Genomic DNA, 13,760 nt, shown 5'->3' with positions numbered 1-13,760 from the left:
AGCTTAGAATCCTAGTTATATGGTAGCTATACGAATCGTATGATTTATAGCAAAACCCTTACAGTAATAGAGTAGATAGAGCGAGAGAGCACGAGGAATCTTACGAGTATATAGCTACGGTTATTACACCAACATTTTATAGACTCCTCGTAGTTAATAATCATCTTACTACTGCACCTAAACCTGTTGAACCCTGAGCCCTCACATCTTCCACATCTGTCCGCAAGTACCTATACTTCTGTCCGCGAAACCCAACCACGTCTGAGTCCAAGAACCATTACGCCCTTGGCAGTTCGTAACATATTGTTGAACCCTAACTGAAGATAATTGTAGTTTAGCACCACCAATAATGGTATACTATTATTTGGGTCCTTCTAGATAGGGTTTACGGTAAACCTGCCCTGTTGCCTAATGATCGATGCATCTAAGCTAGAAAACCCTTATGTTTGGATACCTTGGGGACGGATAGCAGGTCGCAAAGTACCAAGACAGTTTCCGAAGCCCACACAATTATCTGATCCAAGTTCACCAGCCCATGCACCCAGAACTACCGTGTCACCATCGTGAAGGTACGTTCGTTGGCTGCCATCACCTAGAGTGAGCGACTCCTTACCACCCTTTGTGATTTCAAGCAAACATGCATGCGACCCTTTTTCCGCCCCGGACACCGTTCCTGTTGCCAGGAGATCACCTGAGACTATGGTACAACCATTGGAGGTCTGGTGTGCGATCATGTCGTTCATCGTCCAGTATATCCAGTCTAGCCGTGAAGTACAAACTATAGTTGAGGAATTAGAGTTGTTGATACTGGCAGTTAGATTTACCCCATAGTGGGCAAGATCACCCTGTTTCGAGAAGTGGTCTGCCGTTGCCTTCTGTCGTTGCGGAACAGGGAGTAGGAACGGCCGCAGCGCATCTACCATGACAACCCAAGGGGAAATGGTAGTACCAAAGCTTTTTCCATTGAAAGGGCCAAGAGGAGGCATTTCTAATCCCTGTATATCACGCGCTTTGTTCGGTCAGCAACGCTCTTAAAATAGATCTAGTTTACTATACTTACCACTCCAGTCATTCAGCAGTATAAAGCCAAAAATATGCTCCCCGGCGTTGCCTGCATTTACTGGCTGACCGGTTGTTGGTTTGCCAACGACACATGCAACTTCAAGTTCAAAGTCAACCGCACGTGAAGGGCCGAAAACGACATCCCCATTGTCTTTAAAGTGTCCACGTGGCCGTGTCACATCGCTACCGGACACCACGATAGAGGAAGAACGGCCACCGTAGCCGATCGGGAAGTGTAGAAAGCCTGGTGGTACAGATCGAACCCCCATGACTGCTTCACCCGCATTCAGAACATGGTCGAGTGAGCAAGAGAAATCTGAAAAATCGCCGACCTTAACAGGAAGCATCATTACGACTTCATTCTTCAGCACTCGACATGCTGAAAGATGCTCATCCGTCGCTGTAGTAAATACCTTGCGGAGTGCTTCTCTTAGCTGCCGCTGGCCGGCAATACCTAGAGCAGCCAGGTCATTTAATGTGCTCTGTCCGCAGAGTTAGCCATCTATGATCAAGTGCGTGAATCCTATACCCTTTGCAGTGCTTCTTCCAGCTCGGCATCAAATCGCCGAAGGAGGCCTTTGCTTTGAAGGACCGATACGAAGTACACAAAATCGTACAGGCGGGTCACGATGCCAGGAGGAAGCCCAGGTCCTTTTCTTCTGGCGATTCCTAACGGCAGATTTGCCAAGGTGAATTGTGTACTGTCCTCCTGTTGCATTGTGTCGCCGACTCTTTTTGTAGGTAGTTATACAAGACCTCTGCTTTCATCTTATCCTGAAGGAAGTTTGCCTTAGGAATCGACAAGAGGTAGATACAGTTACTGCGGCTCCACTTTACCGAACAGATCAAGCTTGGCTTTCGGCTCCACGGTACCGAGTGGACAACATGACAGGGAGGGACAACGCACCTCATTACCTGTGTGAAATAGCTTTCTACCATGTAGATTATCAAGTTGCAAAACTAGACCAGGTGGTCTGCACATATAGATACTATGACTACATCCTGAACGCAAATAATTGATCAAATGGTCGCGTCCGAAACCTGTTGTCGTCGATTTGGGGCCAGGGCAGTTTATTACTTGTCTCCACAATGAGGGGCCGGCAAAATGCCAAGTTCCGGACTTGGGCCGATCTGAAATGATCGCAAGTAGACTATTCGACTTCCGAATTCAAATAGGCCACAATCTATTTACCTTCCACCCTTTAAAAATTGGGGTTCGTCGCTATCTGTAGTCCTCAGGTAATCTTTTTCGCCAAAATCTACATACCCTTGTTCTGTAGTATAGGTGTACAACCAAGGCTGTTGCGCAATATTCTCAGCCAAGCTGAGATATTCTGTTCCTGCTGCATCGCCGCTGATATCTCGCATAACCGGTAGTCCTGAGGGTGTCCGCTCATCAGCGTAGTAGAATCTACAATAAGCGAGGTGTAAGTAAGATCGATAGTATATTGAGGGAAACATATGTTGAAAATATCAAATCAAAACAGAGGGGAAGTCCATCATGCTCAGATGGAATGGAGGGTTTTGACTAGGTAGGTAACTTACTTGAATCCTTCTTTCTCGTAAGCTACCGAAGCAAACCTAATACCGTAGGCACAGAGAGTCTTGGCCATCCCAAAGCATAGTCTGTTCTTGAATTGGGAGTGGTTGAGGATGTTTCCAGTGAAAATAAAAGTCTTGCCAATGGTATCTGTAGGCAGAGCCCGGAAAGAAGTAATCGCCTGGTGCAAAGCAACCATAGGTGTGGTGCCATTCACTGCTATTGCAGTATGAAACTGTGAGACCGACTCCGGGGCAAGAGAAGCAAAAGGGTCTTCTGGATCATCAAGTTTGTATTGAACAGCGTTGTACACTACCACGGTTGGGATGCCAACGTTTTTCTTCGCCTTCTCAAACACTTCAGGGATGCATTCAGGGTTGTTGAAATCTGCTCGTATACAATAGTATCCATTGTCCTGTAATCCCTCTTCGAAGGAACGTGCTACAAGAACGACTTTGTAGCCCTTCTTGGAGAAGACTTCCGGGATCTTGGTCCCAAGTTTGGGTCCTGCACCTAGCAAGAGGAGAACTGGGGGAGGAGACATCCTGGATTTGAGCTGTAATAGTCAACAAAAATAGATATGTGAAATGATCAATGATATTTGCCTGTTCACAATTTACAAAGATCTGTACTCTTAAACGCATTTAACTACGAGGAGGCTACCGAGGTCGGCATGTTGTTATACCGGAGTCGGTATTGACTCGCTTTGATTAAGAAGATATGCAAAATGAATCTATACCAATTCCACTGAGCGGTATCCAGTTTGTGGACTTAGGCTTGGTGTAGGAAGCAACGACTCCGAATTGGGAAATAAAGACTCCGGTTTGCGATGCGAGATTCGCTTCAATGCCGAAGTCGCGCGAATCTAGTCAGGAGTTTGGTATAAGCTCCATATTCACATATTTATTGGCCAGTTAAAAGGACGGGGTTTGAGCTTGTTAACCTTTTTCGTAGCTATGATCAATCGTTCGCTGCACTTAGTAGTATGTTTCGGCTCAAGCGAGGGAGATCCCAGAACCCCGTCGGTATCGAACACTCATATGTGTTTATATAGTTTTCAACTCCCTCTAATACTCAACCAGCACAGGAAAGACACTGATTGTCTGGTGTTTCAGGACCATGTTGTTACCCTAGGACGAAGCTGTGTTAACTCAGACAATACGCAGTCCATCCATATTGCCGCCATGAGGACAGGGAAAGAGCTTTGCCCAAATGTCAACCTCGCTTTGAATCACTTCGACTTTTTATCCAAGAGAATTTAAGGTCGCAAGTCATTTTCGATGTATTGGTTTAGTCTCTTACGAGATCTACGGTTGAAGATACCCATGAGGTGAATGTGGCAAGGTGGCACACAAGAGGATCCCTTAACGACTTCATGCCTGGAGCTCTGACACAGAATCTCTCAAAGCTGCATACCACATTTCTACCAGGAGACAAGCTCTTTCCTTCATAGCTGCAACTGCTGCCTGTAGAGAATTATACCATCTCGATACCGTGTCGCAAGGTCCCACGCTCCCTTGCTACAATTTTCCCCTTGAGCTTCGTCCATGTTTCGCTCCGGAGCACTGTTTATCCCCGTTGTGCCAAGTTTCATCCGAGGTTGACAACATCAATGTCGGAGCGATCTCATATGGGAGTTTCTGGAGGTTGGTATTTGAGCTCGTCTTCCAGCGGAGTCTGTAGAAGCTGTATTTGAAGTCCCTTGTCCTTTTCCGCCTGCTTATATCATCTCTGGATGTAGTTGCTGTTACTAGAGCTGGAAGAGCTACCTCCCAGTCGGGATAAAACCGATATTCTGGCTTTTCAGCCCAGCGGTGCTCAGTGATAGCATTCAGCAGCCTAGTCTTTCCAGTGCATTCAGTTCCGAGAGCCTATATTGAAGATATTTCTTCTTGACGGGCTAGAAGTTTCACATATTTCTCAATTCGAAGACTGTCTATGGTGGTCTAATGGCATGACCTAATGATTAAAATACTTATCTGCAGAAAAAGGGAGCACATGGTCTGGCCAAAAGTCGGCGACTTCGAACGGGATTCGGACCGCCTGGCCCTCGGTATTGGAGTGGCACCAAGGGTCCACTGGCAGGAGTGTGATGGTACTAGTCAGCTTTCGATCTCTGACAGGATTTATGAGTCTGTAAAAGCGGACAGTTACTATCGTATAGCGGTTACAATTCTGTTCTGTAATCCGTCATTAGTGCGAAATCTTTAGCTACAACCGGCTCATGCCCTTGTTGTCAGACTGCTCCTGGCACTGATAAAGAATTCCAGAGTGTTTGTCAACGCGTACAGAAGCTTCCCCAGTGGTCCCCAGCCAGCTCGAGAGCACCATGGCCGCGCCGCTCCCTTTTTGAAGTAGAGGGAACGGCTCTTGAAGCTCAATCCGAGGGTTCGAGCACTCTGACAGCGCAACAAGTGGCTGTAGCGGCTTCTCAATCTCAGATGTTGATAGCACTGGTGTCACGCATGAATCTGTATGATCAAAGATAGTTCTCCACGCCGCCTGCGTTCTCAGCCTAAATTTGTCTTCAAAGATCCGTTTCATTGTTGGCCAGCTTTTCCTGTCCCATTGATCGGGGAGCTTCGAGTAGTCGAGTCCAAGTCCCTCAAGAAGGGTTCTGTAAAATCGCGATTCTTGAGCTCCTACTGCCATATACCTTCCATCTAGGGTTTCATAAACTTCATAGAATGGTGCACCGCCGTCCAATAAGTTGTGACCTCGCGGTTGATTCCAATTCGGGGTGCTTAGTTGTTGTCGTGCAAAAGTCGCCAGAAATGATGTTCCATCTGTCATATTAGCAGAGACAACCTGGCCCCTGCCTGTGAGAGACCTTTGGAGCACGGCTAGGAGTATTCCAACGACGCAAACAAGCCCACCACCCGCAAAATCTGCAAGGATATTGGCTGGAGGGGCGGGAACCTCGTCTTTCCGCCCAAAGAGAGACAGCACACCTGAGACAGCGAGATAATTGATGTCATGCCCTGCTCGCTGGGCATATATGCTGCTATTGTCGGGTCTGAATCCGTATATGTGCGCGTAGATCAGCCGCGGATTCCTTTGACATAAAACCGCCGAACCAGCGCCCAAACGGTCCATAACTCCCGGCCGGTATGGGTCAATGATAATGTCTGCCACATCTGCAAGGCAAATAAAAGCTTTCCGAGAAGCTTCAGCCTTCAAGTCAACGATGACTGATCGCTTCCCGCGACATAAGGTGTCTTGTGGACCAAAAGCCTCTGTCGGTCGATCGACTCGGACAACATCTGCGCCATAATCTGCTAGCACCAGCCTATATATTGTGAGTCAAGGGTAGATTTCAGCAAGAAACCTTCCTACCCAGCAAATGGGGCCGTGGCAGGGCCTGCAAGTTCCAAAACTGTGAAATGTCGCTTCAGCTTCACCTACCCAACAGACCACACGAGCTCACGAAACGTACCTTTCAAATTCTCCAATGGTGTTCTCGTCATTGTGAGAACTTTGGACCGAATATCAACATCGTATTGCGATACAGGGTATTAAAATTAGAAATCTTTCTTGACCCCACATATGGCTGGGTTGGCTCATAGGAAGGTCACCGTTTGTTTCCAACAGCATGATCTCCAAATGTCAACAAGCCCCAACCACTGATATGGCCCACCCCACATTCTCCAACTTTGGCCGAGTAAAATACACTAGGCGCAGGCGATGGTTCAATGACCAAATGGTAGTGCATTTATTTCTATCATTGGGATTTATTTAGACGGAGGTATTCAAATTTCAGTGCCTTCAAGTGTCCCTGCGTGCAAGTCATCCTGCAATCACTGTGCAAGGATGAAATTCTCGTCACCATACAAGGTTGACATTCCAAACGAAGATGTCCTAACCCATGTATTGTTGAATACCAAGTTCAAGGACAATGACACAGTGTGGATTGATGGAGAAGATCCCGAATTATGCATTACTCTTTCTCAAGCCAGGAGCCTTATCGGTCTAATCGGCCAAAGTTTGCGAAACTTGGGAGTTGGTGCTAGTGATCCAGCTAGTGATGTTGTACTATCATTTGTCGAAAATCAAATCCTCATTGGGCCAATCCTGTTCGGTATCCTTGCTGCAGAAGGAATCTACTCGACATGTTCACGTCTCGCAACACCATTCGAACTTGCACGCCAGATATCATTATCGACTCCTAAAGTATTGATTTGCTCCGCTCAGACTAAAGACATTGCACAGACAGTATTAAGGAACCATGGAAGTAACGCATCTCCTATACTGCTTGAGATGGACTCGAAGCAACTCGACCTAAGGTTGGTATCGAATGGAAACTCAATTTTGAGCGTTGGGCAGTTTCCTCTGCAGTGCGTCACAGATCCAAATGTCTTACGGAACAGGACAGCGTGTTTGATCTACTCAAGTGGCACTACTGGCACACCTAAAGGTAACATCACTAGCAAATTCTCGAGGTTTATCTGAAGTCACTAAACTAGCAGGTGTGGAGTTGTCGCACGCGAATATAGTCGCAAACCTTCGCCAAATGGGCTATCACTTTGGCCCTCGTACTGACAAGATCCGTCGAGAGGGAAATACCCCGAGAATGCCAGCCTTGCTACAGAACTCCGTTGCTGTGGGAGTCCTCGTCCATAACATGTTGGCATTGCTGCACGGGATGCAAGTCGTGATGATGGCGAAATATGATTTTGAGACCCTTACCAGATATAACGCCAAGTACAATTTGTCTGTCTTTTTTCTAGCGCCATCGATTTGGAACCGAATCATCAATGAGTGGGACGTGGAGGATTGCAAAAGCATTCGATGGGCAATGAGTGGAGGCTCGCCGTTGCCGCTAGTGCTCCAGAATCGAGTAAATGATGCACTGACACCCGGAACCTATCTACTACCAAATTGGGGAATGACAGAGTTGGTCTGCGGAGCTACTCAGTTGGATCCGGATACGAGTGACAATGAAGGTAGTGTTGGATTTCTCCTTCCTCATATGGAAGCAATGATTGTGAGCGAAAGTGGTGCGGCATTACCCAGTGGTCAGTCTGGGGAGCTTGTCGTCAAAGGTGACCATCCGATAAGAAAAATGGAAAGTCTTCTAGCTGATTAGCAAAGGTCCAAATGTTATGCGAGGTTACTATCGGAACCCCTCCGCAACGCTCGAAGCTTTTAGTTCATCTGGGTGGTTTCGAACTGGAGACAAGGCAACGATAAAATCGAGCGGGAAAGTCTTCATTGAAGGAAGGTATAAGGTAAGCAGTGCAGAAAAGGGCCATGAAATCTAAAGCTTCCTAAAACTTCACTACTAATAATGGAAACAGGAGCTCATGAAATATAAGGGAAATCAGGTTTCGCCCGTGGAACTGGAAGCGATCATTAGCCAGCATCCAGCCGTCATTGACGTTGGGGTGACAGGGGTACAATTGGCCGATGGGAACGAGCTTCCCAGAGCATATGTTGTTCCAGGCAGAGACTCAAATAATTGCACAGAACAAGAAATTATTGAATGGGTTAAAGGCCTGTTGAGCAATTTCAAACAATTGAGGGGTGGAGTTGCCTTCGTCCCTGAAATACCAAGAAACCTCAATGGGAAGATCATGCGAGATATTCTCCGTCGGTGGACACAGGAGAACCCTATATTGGGAGAGAAACGACTGTCAAAGCTCTGAGCCAAAGCGCGGATGAATCGAAAGTGCGCCATAAACCATGTGTCATCCGATCTGATGCTAGATAATAACACACTTGATCCATAAATGGTGAACCTGACACTGTTCCTCTTCTCCAGGGCCCTTGGCTTTCCGTTTCATGACCCCCAACGGGCTATTAGAATGGTCCTTGCACTATTCATTGGGCGAGATTTATCTTCACTAAGTGAAAAAACGATTTTTGGGTCTAGGAAGTCCCAGATGCTCGCGGAGTGTGGTTCCCTCGTAGTCAGTGCGGAAAATACCGCGACGCTGCAGTTCAGGAATCAACTGTTGAACAACATCATCCAAGCCCTCAGGGAGGAATGGAAAAGTGATTGTGAAGCCATCGGCGCCCTCATTTGAAAGCCATACACCCATTTGATCGGCTATAGTAGCAGCTGTTCCAACGAAAGCAAGACCTGAATAACCTCCATAGCGTTGTGCAAGCTGCTTGACTGTAAGGTTTTCCTCTTCGGCGAGTTTCAGAACTCCCTCTCGCCCTGTCTTGCTTGCATTTGTTTCTGGTAAATGACTCGGTAAAGGCGCATCAGGATCAAATCCAGATGCATCAGACCCCAAGGCAACGGAAAGTGATGCGATAGCACTGTCATAGTGTACAAGACTATCCAGCTTAAAGCGCTTGGCCCGAGCATCCGCAATTGTGTCGCCAAGAATGATCAACGCCGCTGGTAAGATCTTTATGTGATCAGGATTGCGGCCTGCAGCCTTTGCGCGGCTCTTGATGTCTGCGTAAAGCGATTGAGCCGCAGCCAGATCGCGGGGGGAGCAGAACACTACTTCGGCGGTCTCTGCGGCGAGCTGTCTCCCCGGCTCTGATTGTCCAGCTTGAACAATCACTGGCCACCCCTGGATAGGTCTTGCTATATTAAGCGGACCTTTAACCTTGAGCTCGTTCCCTTCATGATTGAGGACGTGCAGTTTCTCAGGATCGAAGAAAACGCCACTAGCTTGATCTCGAATAAAGGCATCATCTGCAAAGCTGTCCCATAGCCCGGTCACAACATCATAGAACTCACGAGCACGCTTGTAACGCTCTCCATGTTGCAAATGTTCATCTAGCCCAAAGTTCTTCGCTGATTCAGGATTCCCTGTGGTGACTATATTCCATGCTGCTCGTCCATTACTGATGTGGTCAAGTGATGCAAATCGACGAGCAACGTGGAACGGCTCATCATATGTTGTTGTCGCAGTGGCGGCTAACCCAATTTTTTCAGTTATCACTGAAAGTGCAGATAATAATGTGAATGGCTCGAATGAAGTTACAGTATGACTTCGCTTCAACGCGTCGATGGGCATATTCAACACGGCCAGGTGGTCGGCAAGAAAAAATGCGTCGAACTTGGCTGCCTCAAGCTTCTTGATGAAAGATTTGAGATACTCAAGGGAGAAGTTTGCTTCGGCGGCGGCACCAGGATATCGCCATGCACCGGTATGGAGACTTACCGGGCGCATGAATGCTGTGAGGTGCAATGACTTTGAGTTGGACATGGTGTCGTGTCGTTTGCAAGAGACTTCCTGTTCTAATTACAGGGACCCGGTAACTTGAAGTTGATTTCTAGTGTTGTCGAATTGTGCGAGGTGCCATATAACAAAGCATGTGAACAATGGGTGATTACAAATGTGGAAGAAATATCGCCTGGCGAGCGAGTCCATCACAGCCAATCCTTTCACAGAACCCGAATCACGACATCAAATTATCCCAGGCTTATATTGTTTCCGATTCGAAGGTGCCATAATGCCGATGTAAGCAGCCAAATCTCTAGAGTGATATTCTAATCATGAAAAAATGGTATCCCCATCATTCGAATTTTTCACCTTGCGTTGAGTGTGAGGCAGAGCATACGCATACCAGACTCGAATCTATCGTTACACCTTAACATACAATTTCAGCTTGCTCTTGGTCATTCGTGCCGCAAACAAGAATAGCGAGGCCAGGATAATGATTGCACCTGAGAAGATCTGACATCCCTCATACCTCAGATATTGAGCTTGGATGATAGCACCGTTGATAGGTGGTCCGGCGAGAGATGAGCAGCTTATTGTGAGAAAGAACACGGCCATACGGCCACCAAAAGTCGTCATGTCATTCGTCATGCTAGATATCACCACGGGCGGCATAGCAATCACAGTTCCTGATGATATGCCGTACAAAATGACCACTAGAACAAATGGACCAGCAGACCTTACCTCTGACCAAAGAAGGCATAGAATGCCGGATACCAGCATTGCAGGCGTTTGAATGTTCAGTGGACCTAGGGAATCTGAGCAGTACAGAGGTCCAATTCGACCGACAAGACTTGCAGCATTCAGTATGGGAAGAATGTAGATGGCCTCGAGGCCTGTGTTCGAAATCGCAGGGTGGTTAACGGCCCATATCTCGACGAAGCCGTAGAAAGTATACAGGCCGAACATTGAAATAAAGAGCCCGAATATATAAAGCGCAAATTCAGGTTGCTTTAACGCCTTGTATTCGATGAATGATCCACCGGTCCTCCGAGGCAGACGTTGATTGGCAAGAAGAAGGCTGATGGTGAGGGTCACAAGGGACACAAAACCTGAGACTCGAGCTGCCCACGAAAATCCCGTTGTTCTGATTAAAGCTCGGACCGTGATCGGAAGCACGACTCCAGCAACCGATGCTCCACTGGAGACAAGGCCAACGGCAATGCCTCGATGCTTTAGAAACCATGTACTTGGGAGTGCTACAGACGGGACCAGTAAGAGACCAGTGCCGAAGCCCACGCAAACTCCTTGGGATAAGAGGACCTGATAAAAGCGAGTTGCGAGGGAGAGGGTCACCAAGCCCAGCACAACCAAGGAACTTCCGAAGAATATCATATAGCGGAAATAGCCTTTGTCAAAAAGAATTCCACTCATTGCACCCACGAATAGCAGTAAAAACGTCTGTATTGAGCCAATCCATGCGATAGCAGATGGCGATTGGCTGATTTCCAGACTTCCAGATGAGGTGTAGAATGTTTGAAATACACCAAAAGAGAAAATTGTTCCCCAGGCGTTGAACATAAGGAAGAAGCCCGCAACCACCTGTAACCAAGGTCGAATGCCCACATCAGGTGGAGGGATCAATGGAGATGGTGGAACGGGCAGAGTTACAGGTAAGTCTTGACGACTTGTACTCGGTACTTCATCTATCGTCCAAGCTGAGCCAGAGGGACAGTCGGCAGGCTCCTGCGCAAGTGCCACTACATTCATTTTAGGGTGACCATCTTGAATTGATGGAACGCCATTGGAGACGGACCTTGTTTAGGTCTAGAGTAGGAGGACTGACCTGGTGAATCCAGGCTGCAGTTGCTTCGATCACATATCCATTTCAACCCATGACATCTGCACATCACGTTGATTAAGGGCTAAACACTCAGAGTCGAACTCTTCTCAGAGGAACAACAACAGGCACATGAAGATTGACAATGTGAACGTGGTATTTGATTTCTGGTAGAGCAGTGCAACACGAAGCGTTGAGAATTCGAACAAGAGCAGAGCCATCTACCATAGCCTTCCATGCACCCTCGTGCAACTCCATGTTGGAAATCGTGCGGGGTTGGTTTGTCGTCGTCCAGAACATCGTCATCAGAAGGGTTTGTTACCTCGGCAAACTCACCGTTTTTGAGCCCACTGGCAAGCTGTGAATCTTGGAGGGTCAAAATTAGTGGTAGTGGCAGTACACATGTCCCTGTGCATCAATCCCATATGAGTTGAGCAACATCAACATGCTGGACATCTTGACAGTACTTTGCCCTCCAACACCAGAGTGCTGGGCGCTCTAGTAAGATGCGTTGATGTTAGCGCGCTTCAACAACCTGGCCTACTTGTGTTGATTCTTAGCAGTCATCGAGCCAGATTAGTTCTATATGTAAGGTTTGACGGCCATAGCAGAAGAGATAATGTATCGTGGTTTTATAACTCTTTCACTCAACGGATGGCGTGCTTAATTGCTCGATTGCGTGCTTGCGAAAACTAACCAGCAGCGGGTCGGTGATGGGCGTGAGGGCTAACTTAGCTACATACCTAAATGAGTCCCAGTAAGTGCCTAGATCTGGTGGTATTCAGCGCCAGGCAGAGTGGTCGATTCTATGCCAAGAACACGAGCTGCCCTCATCTCCAGCTTCACCTTCAGTCTTGGATTGGGGAAGCTCCCTTCCTTCACGCTAGGCAAGAGCGACAAGTAACACTCAGAACTTGCTATACTTTCGCGACGCCGGAGCTTTGAAGATAGCCTCGTTATGCAAAGACACATAATTCAACACTACTGAGATTGATGCACCACTGAAATGCCCCCTTCCGATCCCATACGCAATGCCTTGGTTCGGTCCTTGGGGGCACTTAGTATACCGTTGCTGCATTGAGCAAGGACTCGGAATCCGAAAGGTACTGCCAGTATTGGTATCATTCTCAAATTTTCATTTCTATGAATCACGCGCCCTACATCCATGGAATAATTTTCTTGATTTTACCGTTCAGCTCAACAGATTCTCGAGTGCCAACCGCTCAAAGCAAGGGTCAAAGATCATGTTAAGCAGTATTGTGTTAAGACTCAGACTGCCACTTGAACTAGGCGACACTTCAGAGTTCGATGACTTTTCAGGCTTGACCTTGCGACCTCGGGAAGGATTCTCAGGTCTACATGAAACGTCTGTAAGCGAAAGCGAACGGTTCGACACCCCATGATTCCTCGATACCACATGGGATGGCAAAGTTGAGGTTGGTGAACCTGTGCTAACGAACGGGAGTGCCAATTTTGACCCAAGAAGACTGCGGACGCTGACTGCAGAGCAATAGCTTAAGGCGTTCCACCTTCCATTCGTCAACTAAGCAGCCTTGCCCCTATTTACCGCTGCCAAGCGAGTTCTTCTGGAGTTGGTTTTTTGACGTCTAAATGCGGAGCATCGTGCATGATTGTGGTATGTAACGCCATCAACTGAGCGATCCTTGCTCGGGCGGCGTAAAGGTGGGCACCACTGACGCGTGGATGACCGAAGTTGCCTTCATGATCATGGGAGGCATGTAGTATGAACTAAATCTGGCATTCAGTTACTGGCTGAGCCAGAATGAGGACCATACTGCCTTAGACAAGTAAAAAATTTCCTCCAAGCTTTTTTCTCCATCAGCTTTTACTGCTAGCCTCTCACTGATCAATCATCCAAAGAGATCTCCAGCTTCACGATAAATCATTTTACCGCTCTCAAAATCAAGATGATCTTGATGTTCCCATCTCGTTGTACTATCTTTCACTTGGCTGGAGCCGAGTGTGGCATTAGTGCACAGACTTATCATCTGCGAAGTAGCCTTCCAGGTAATTAACGAACCCACCGATCTCTTCGGAAAGTCTGAGAAACCTCATCCAACCACGAAAGATAGCACGAACTAGTACGTAACTCTTGGACTTCAAGACTGAGCGATTCGCTGTGAACCGAACGGTGATCCCGGATGTTCCATTTGACATGGAGAATCCCACG

The 13,760-nt window shown here is 47.4% G+C and overlaps 5 protein-coding genes across 5 annotated transcripts; 1 reads left to right on the top strand and 4 right to left on the bottom strand.

Moving 5' to 3' along the window:
* Window positions 1–440: 440 nt before the first annotated feature.
* LTR84_010261 (uncharacterized protein) lies at window positions 441–3,146 on the bottom strand (the record flags this gene model as incomplete). The annotated part of the gene is made up of 5 exons (XM_064853798.1): window positions 441–1,009; window positions 1,061–1,544; window positions 1,592–1,793; window positions 2,330–2,473; window positions 2,608–3,146. The coding sequence occupies 5 exons, from the start codon at window positions 3,144–3,146 to the stop codon at window positions 441–443; spliced, it is 1,938 nt and encodes a 645-aa protein (XP_064700752.1).
* A 1,667-nt stretch (window positions 3,147–4,813) lies between these two features.
* Window positions 4,814–6,069, bottom strand: LTR84_010260 (uncharacterized protein; the record flags this gene model as incomplete). Its single annotated transcript, XM_064853797.1, has 3 exons — window positions 4,814–5,891; window positions 5,939–5,978; window positions 6,039–6,069. The coding sequence occupies 3 exons, from the start codon at window positions 6,067–6,069 to the stop codon at window positions 4,814–4,816; spliced, it is 1,149 nt and encodes a 382-aa protein (XP_064700751.1).
* Window positions 6,070–6,412: 343 nt separating this feature from the next.
* Window positions 6,413–8,247, top strand: LTR84_010259 (uncharacterized protein; the record flags this gene model as incomplete). Its single annotated transcript, XM_064853796.1, has 4 exons — window positions 6,413–7,016; window positions 7,069–7,644; window positions 7,694–7,830; window positions 7,900–8,247. The coding sequence occupies 4 exons, from the start codon at window positions 6,413–6,415 to the stop codon at window positions 8,245–8,247; spliced, it is 1,665 nt and encodes a 554-aa protein (XP_064700750.1).
* A 198-nt stretch (window positions 8,248–8,445) lies between these two features.
* LTR84_010258 (uncharacterized protein) lies at window positions 8,446–9,774 on the bottom strand (the record flags this gene model as incomplete). The annotated part of the gene is made up of 1 exon (XM_064853795.1): window positions 8,446–9,774. One exon carries the CDS (start codon window positions 9,772–9,774, stop codon window positions 8,446–8,448), a length of 1,329 nt encoding a protein of 442 aa, XP_064700749.1.
* Window positions 9,775–10,152: 378 nt separating this feature from the next.
* LTR84_010257 (uncharacterized protein) lies at window positions 10,153–11,499 on the bottom strand (the record flags this gene model as incomplete). Its single annotated transcript, XM_064853794.1, has 1 exon — window positions 10,153–11,499. One exon carries the CDS (start codon window positions 11,497–11,499, stop codon window positions 10,153–10,155), a length of 1,347 nt encoding a protein of 448 aa, XP_064700748.1.
* Window positions 11,500–13,760: the final 2,261 nt, after the last annotated feature.

The sequence above is a fragment of the Exophiala bonariae genome (genome assembly GCF_035927105.1).
Source record: "Exophiala bonariae strain CCFEE 5792 chromosome Unknown scaffold_40, whole genome shotgun sequence".
Lineage (NCBI taxonomy): Eukaryota > Fungi > Ascomycota > Eurotiomycetes > Chaetothyriales > Herpotrichiellaceae > Exophiala > Exophiala bonariae.
Note: the sequence above shows the minus strand (reverse complement) of the source record. Positions and strands in the feature narration are given on the sequence as shown.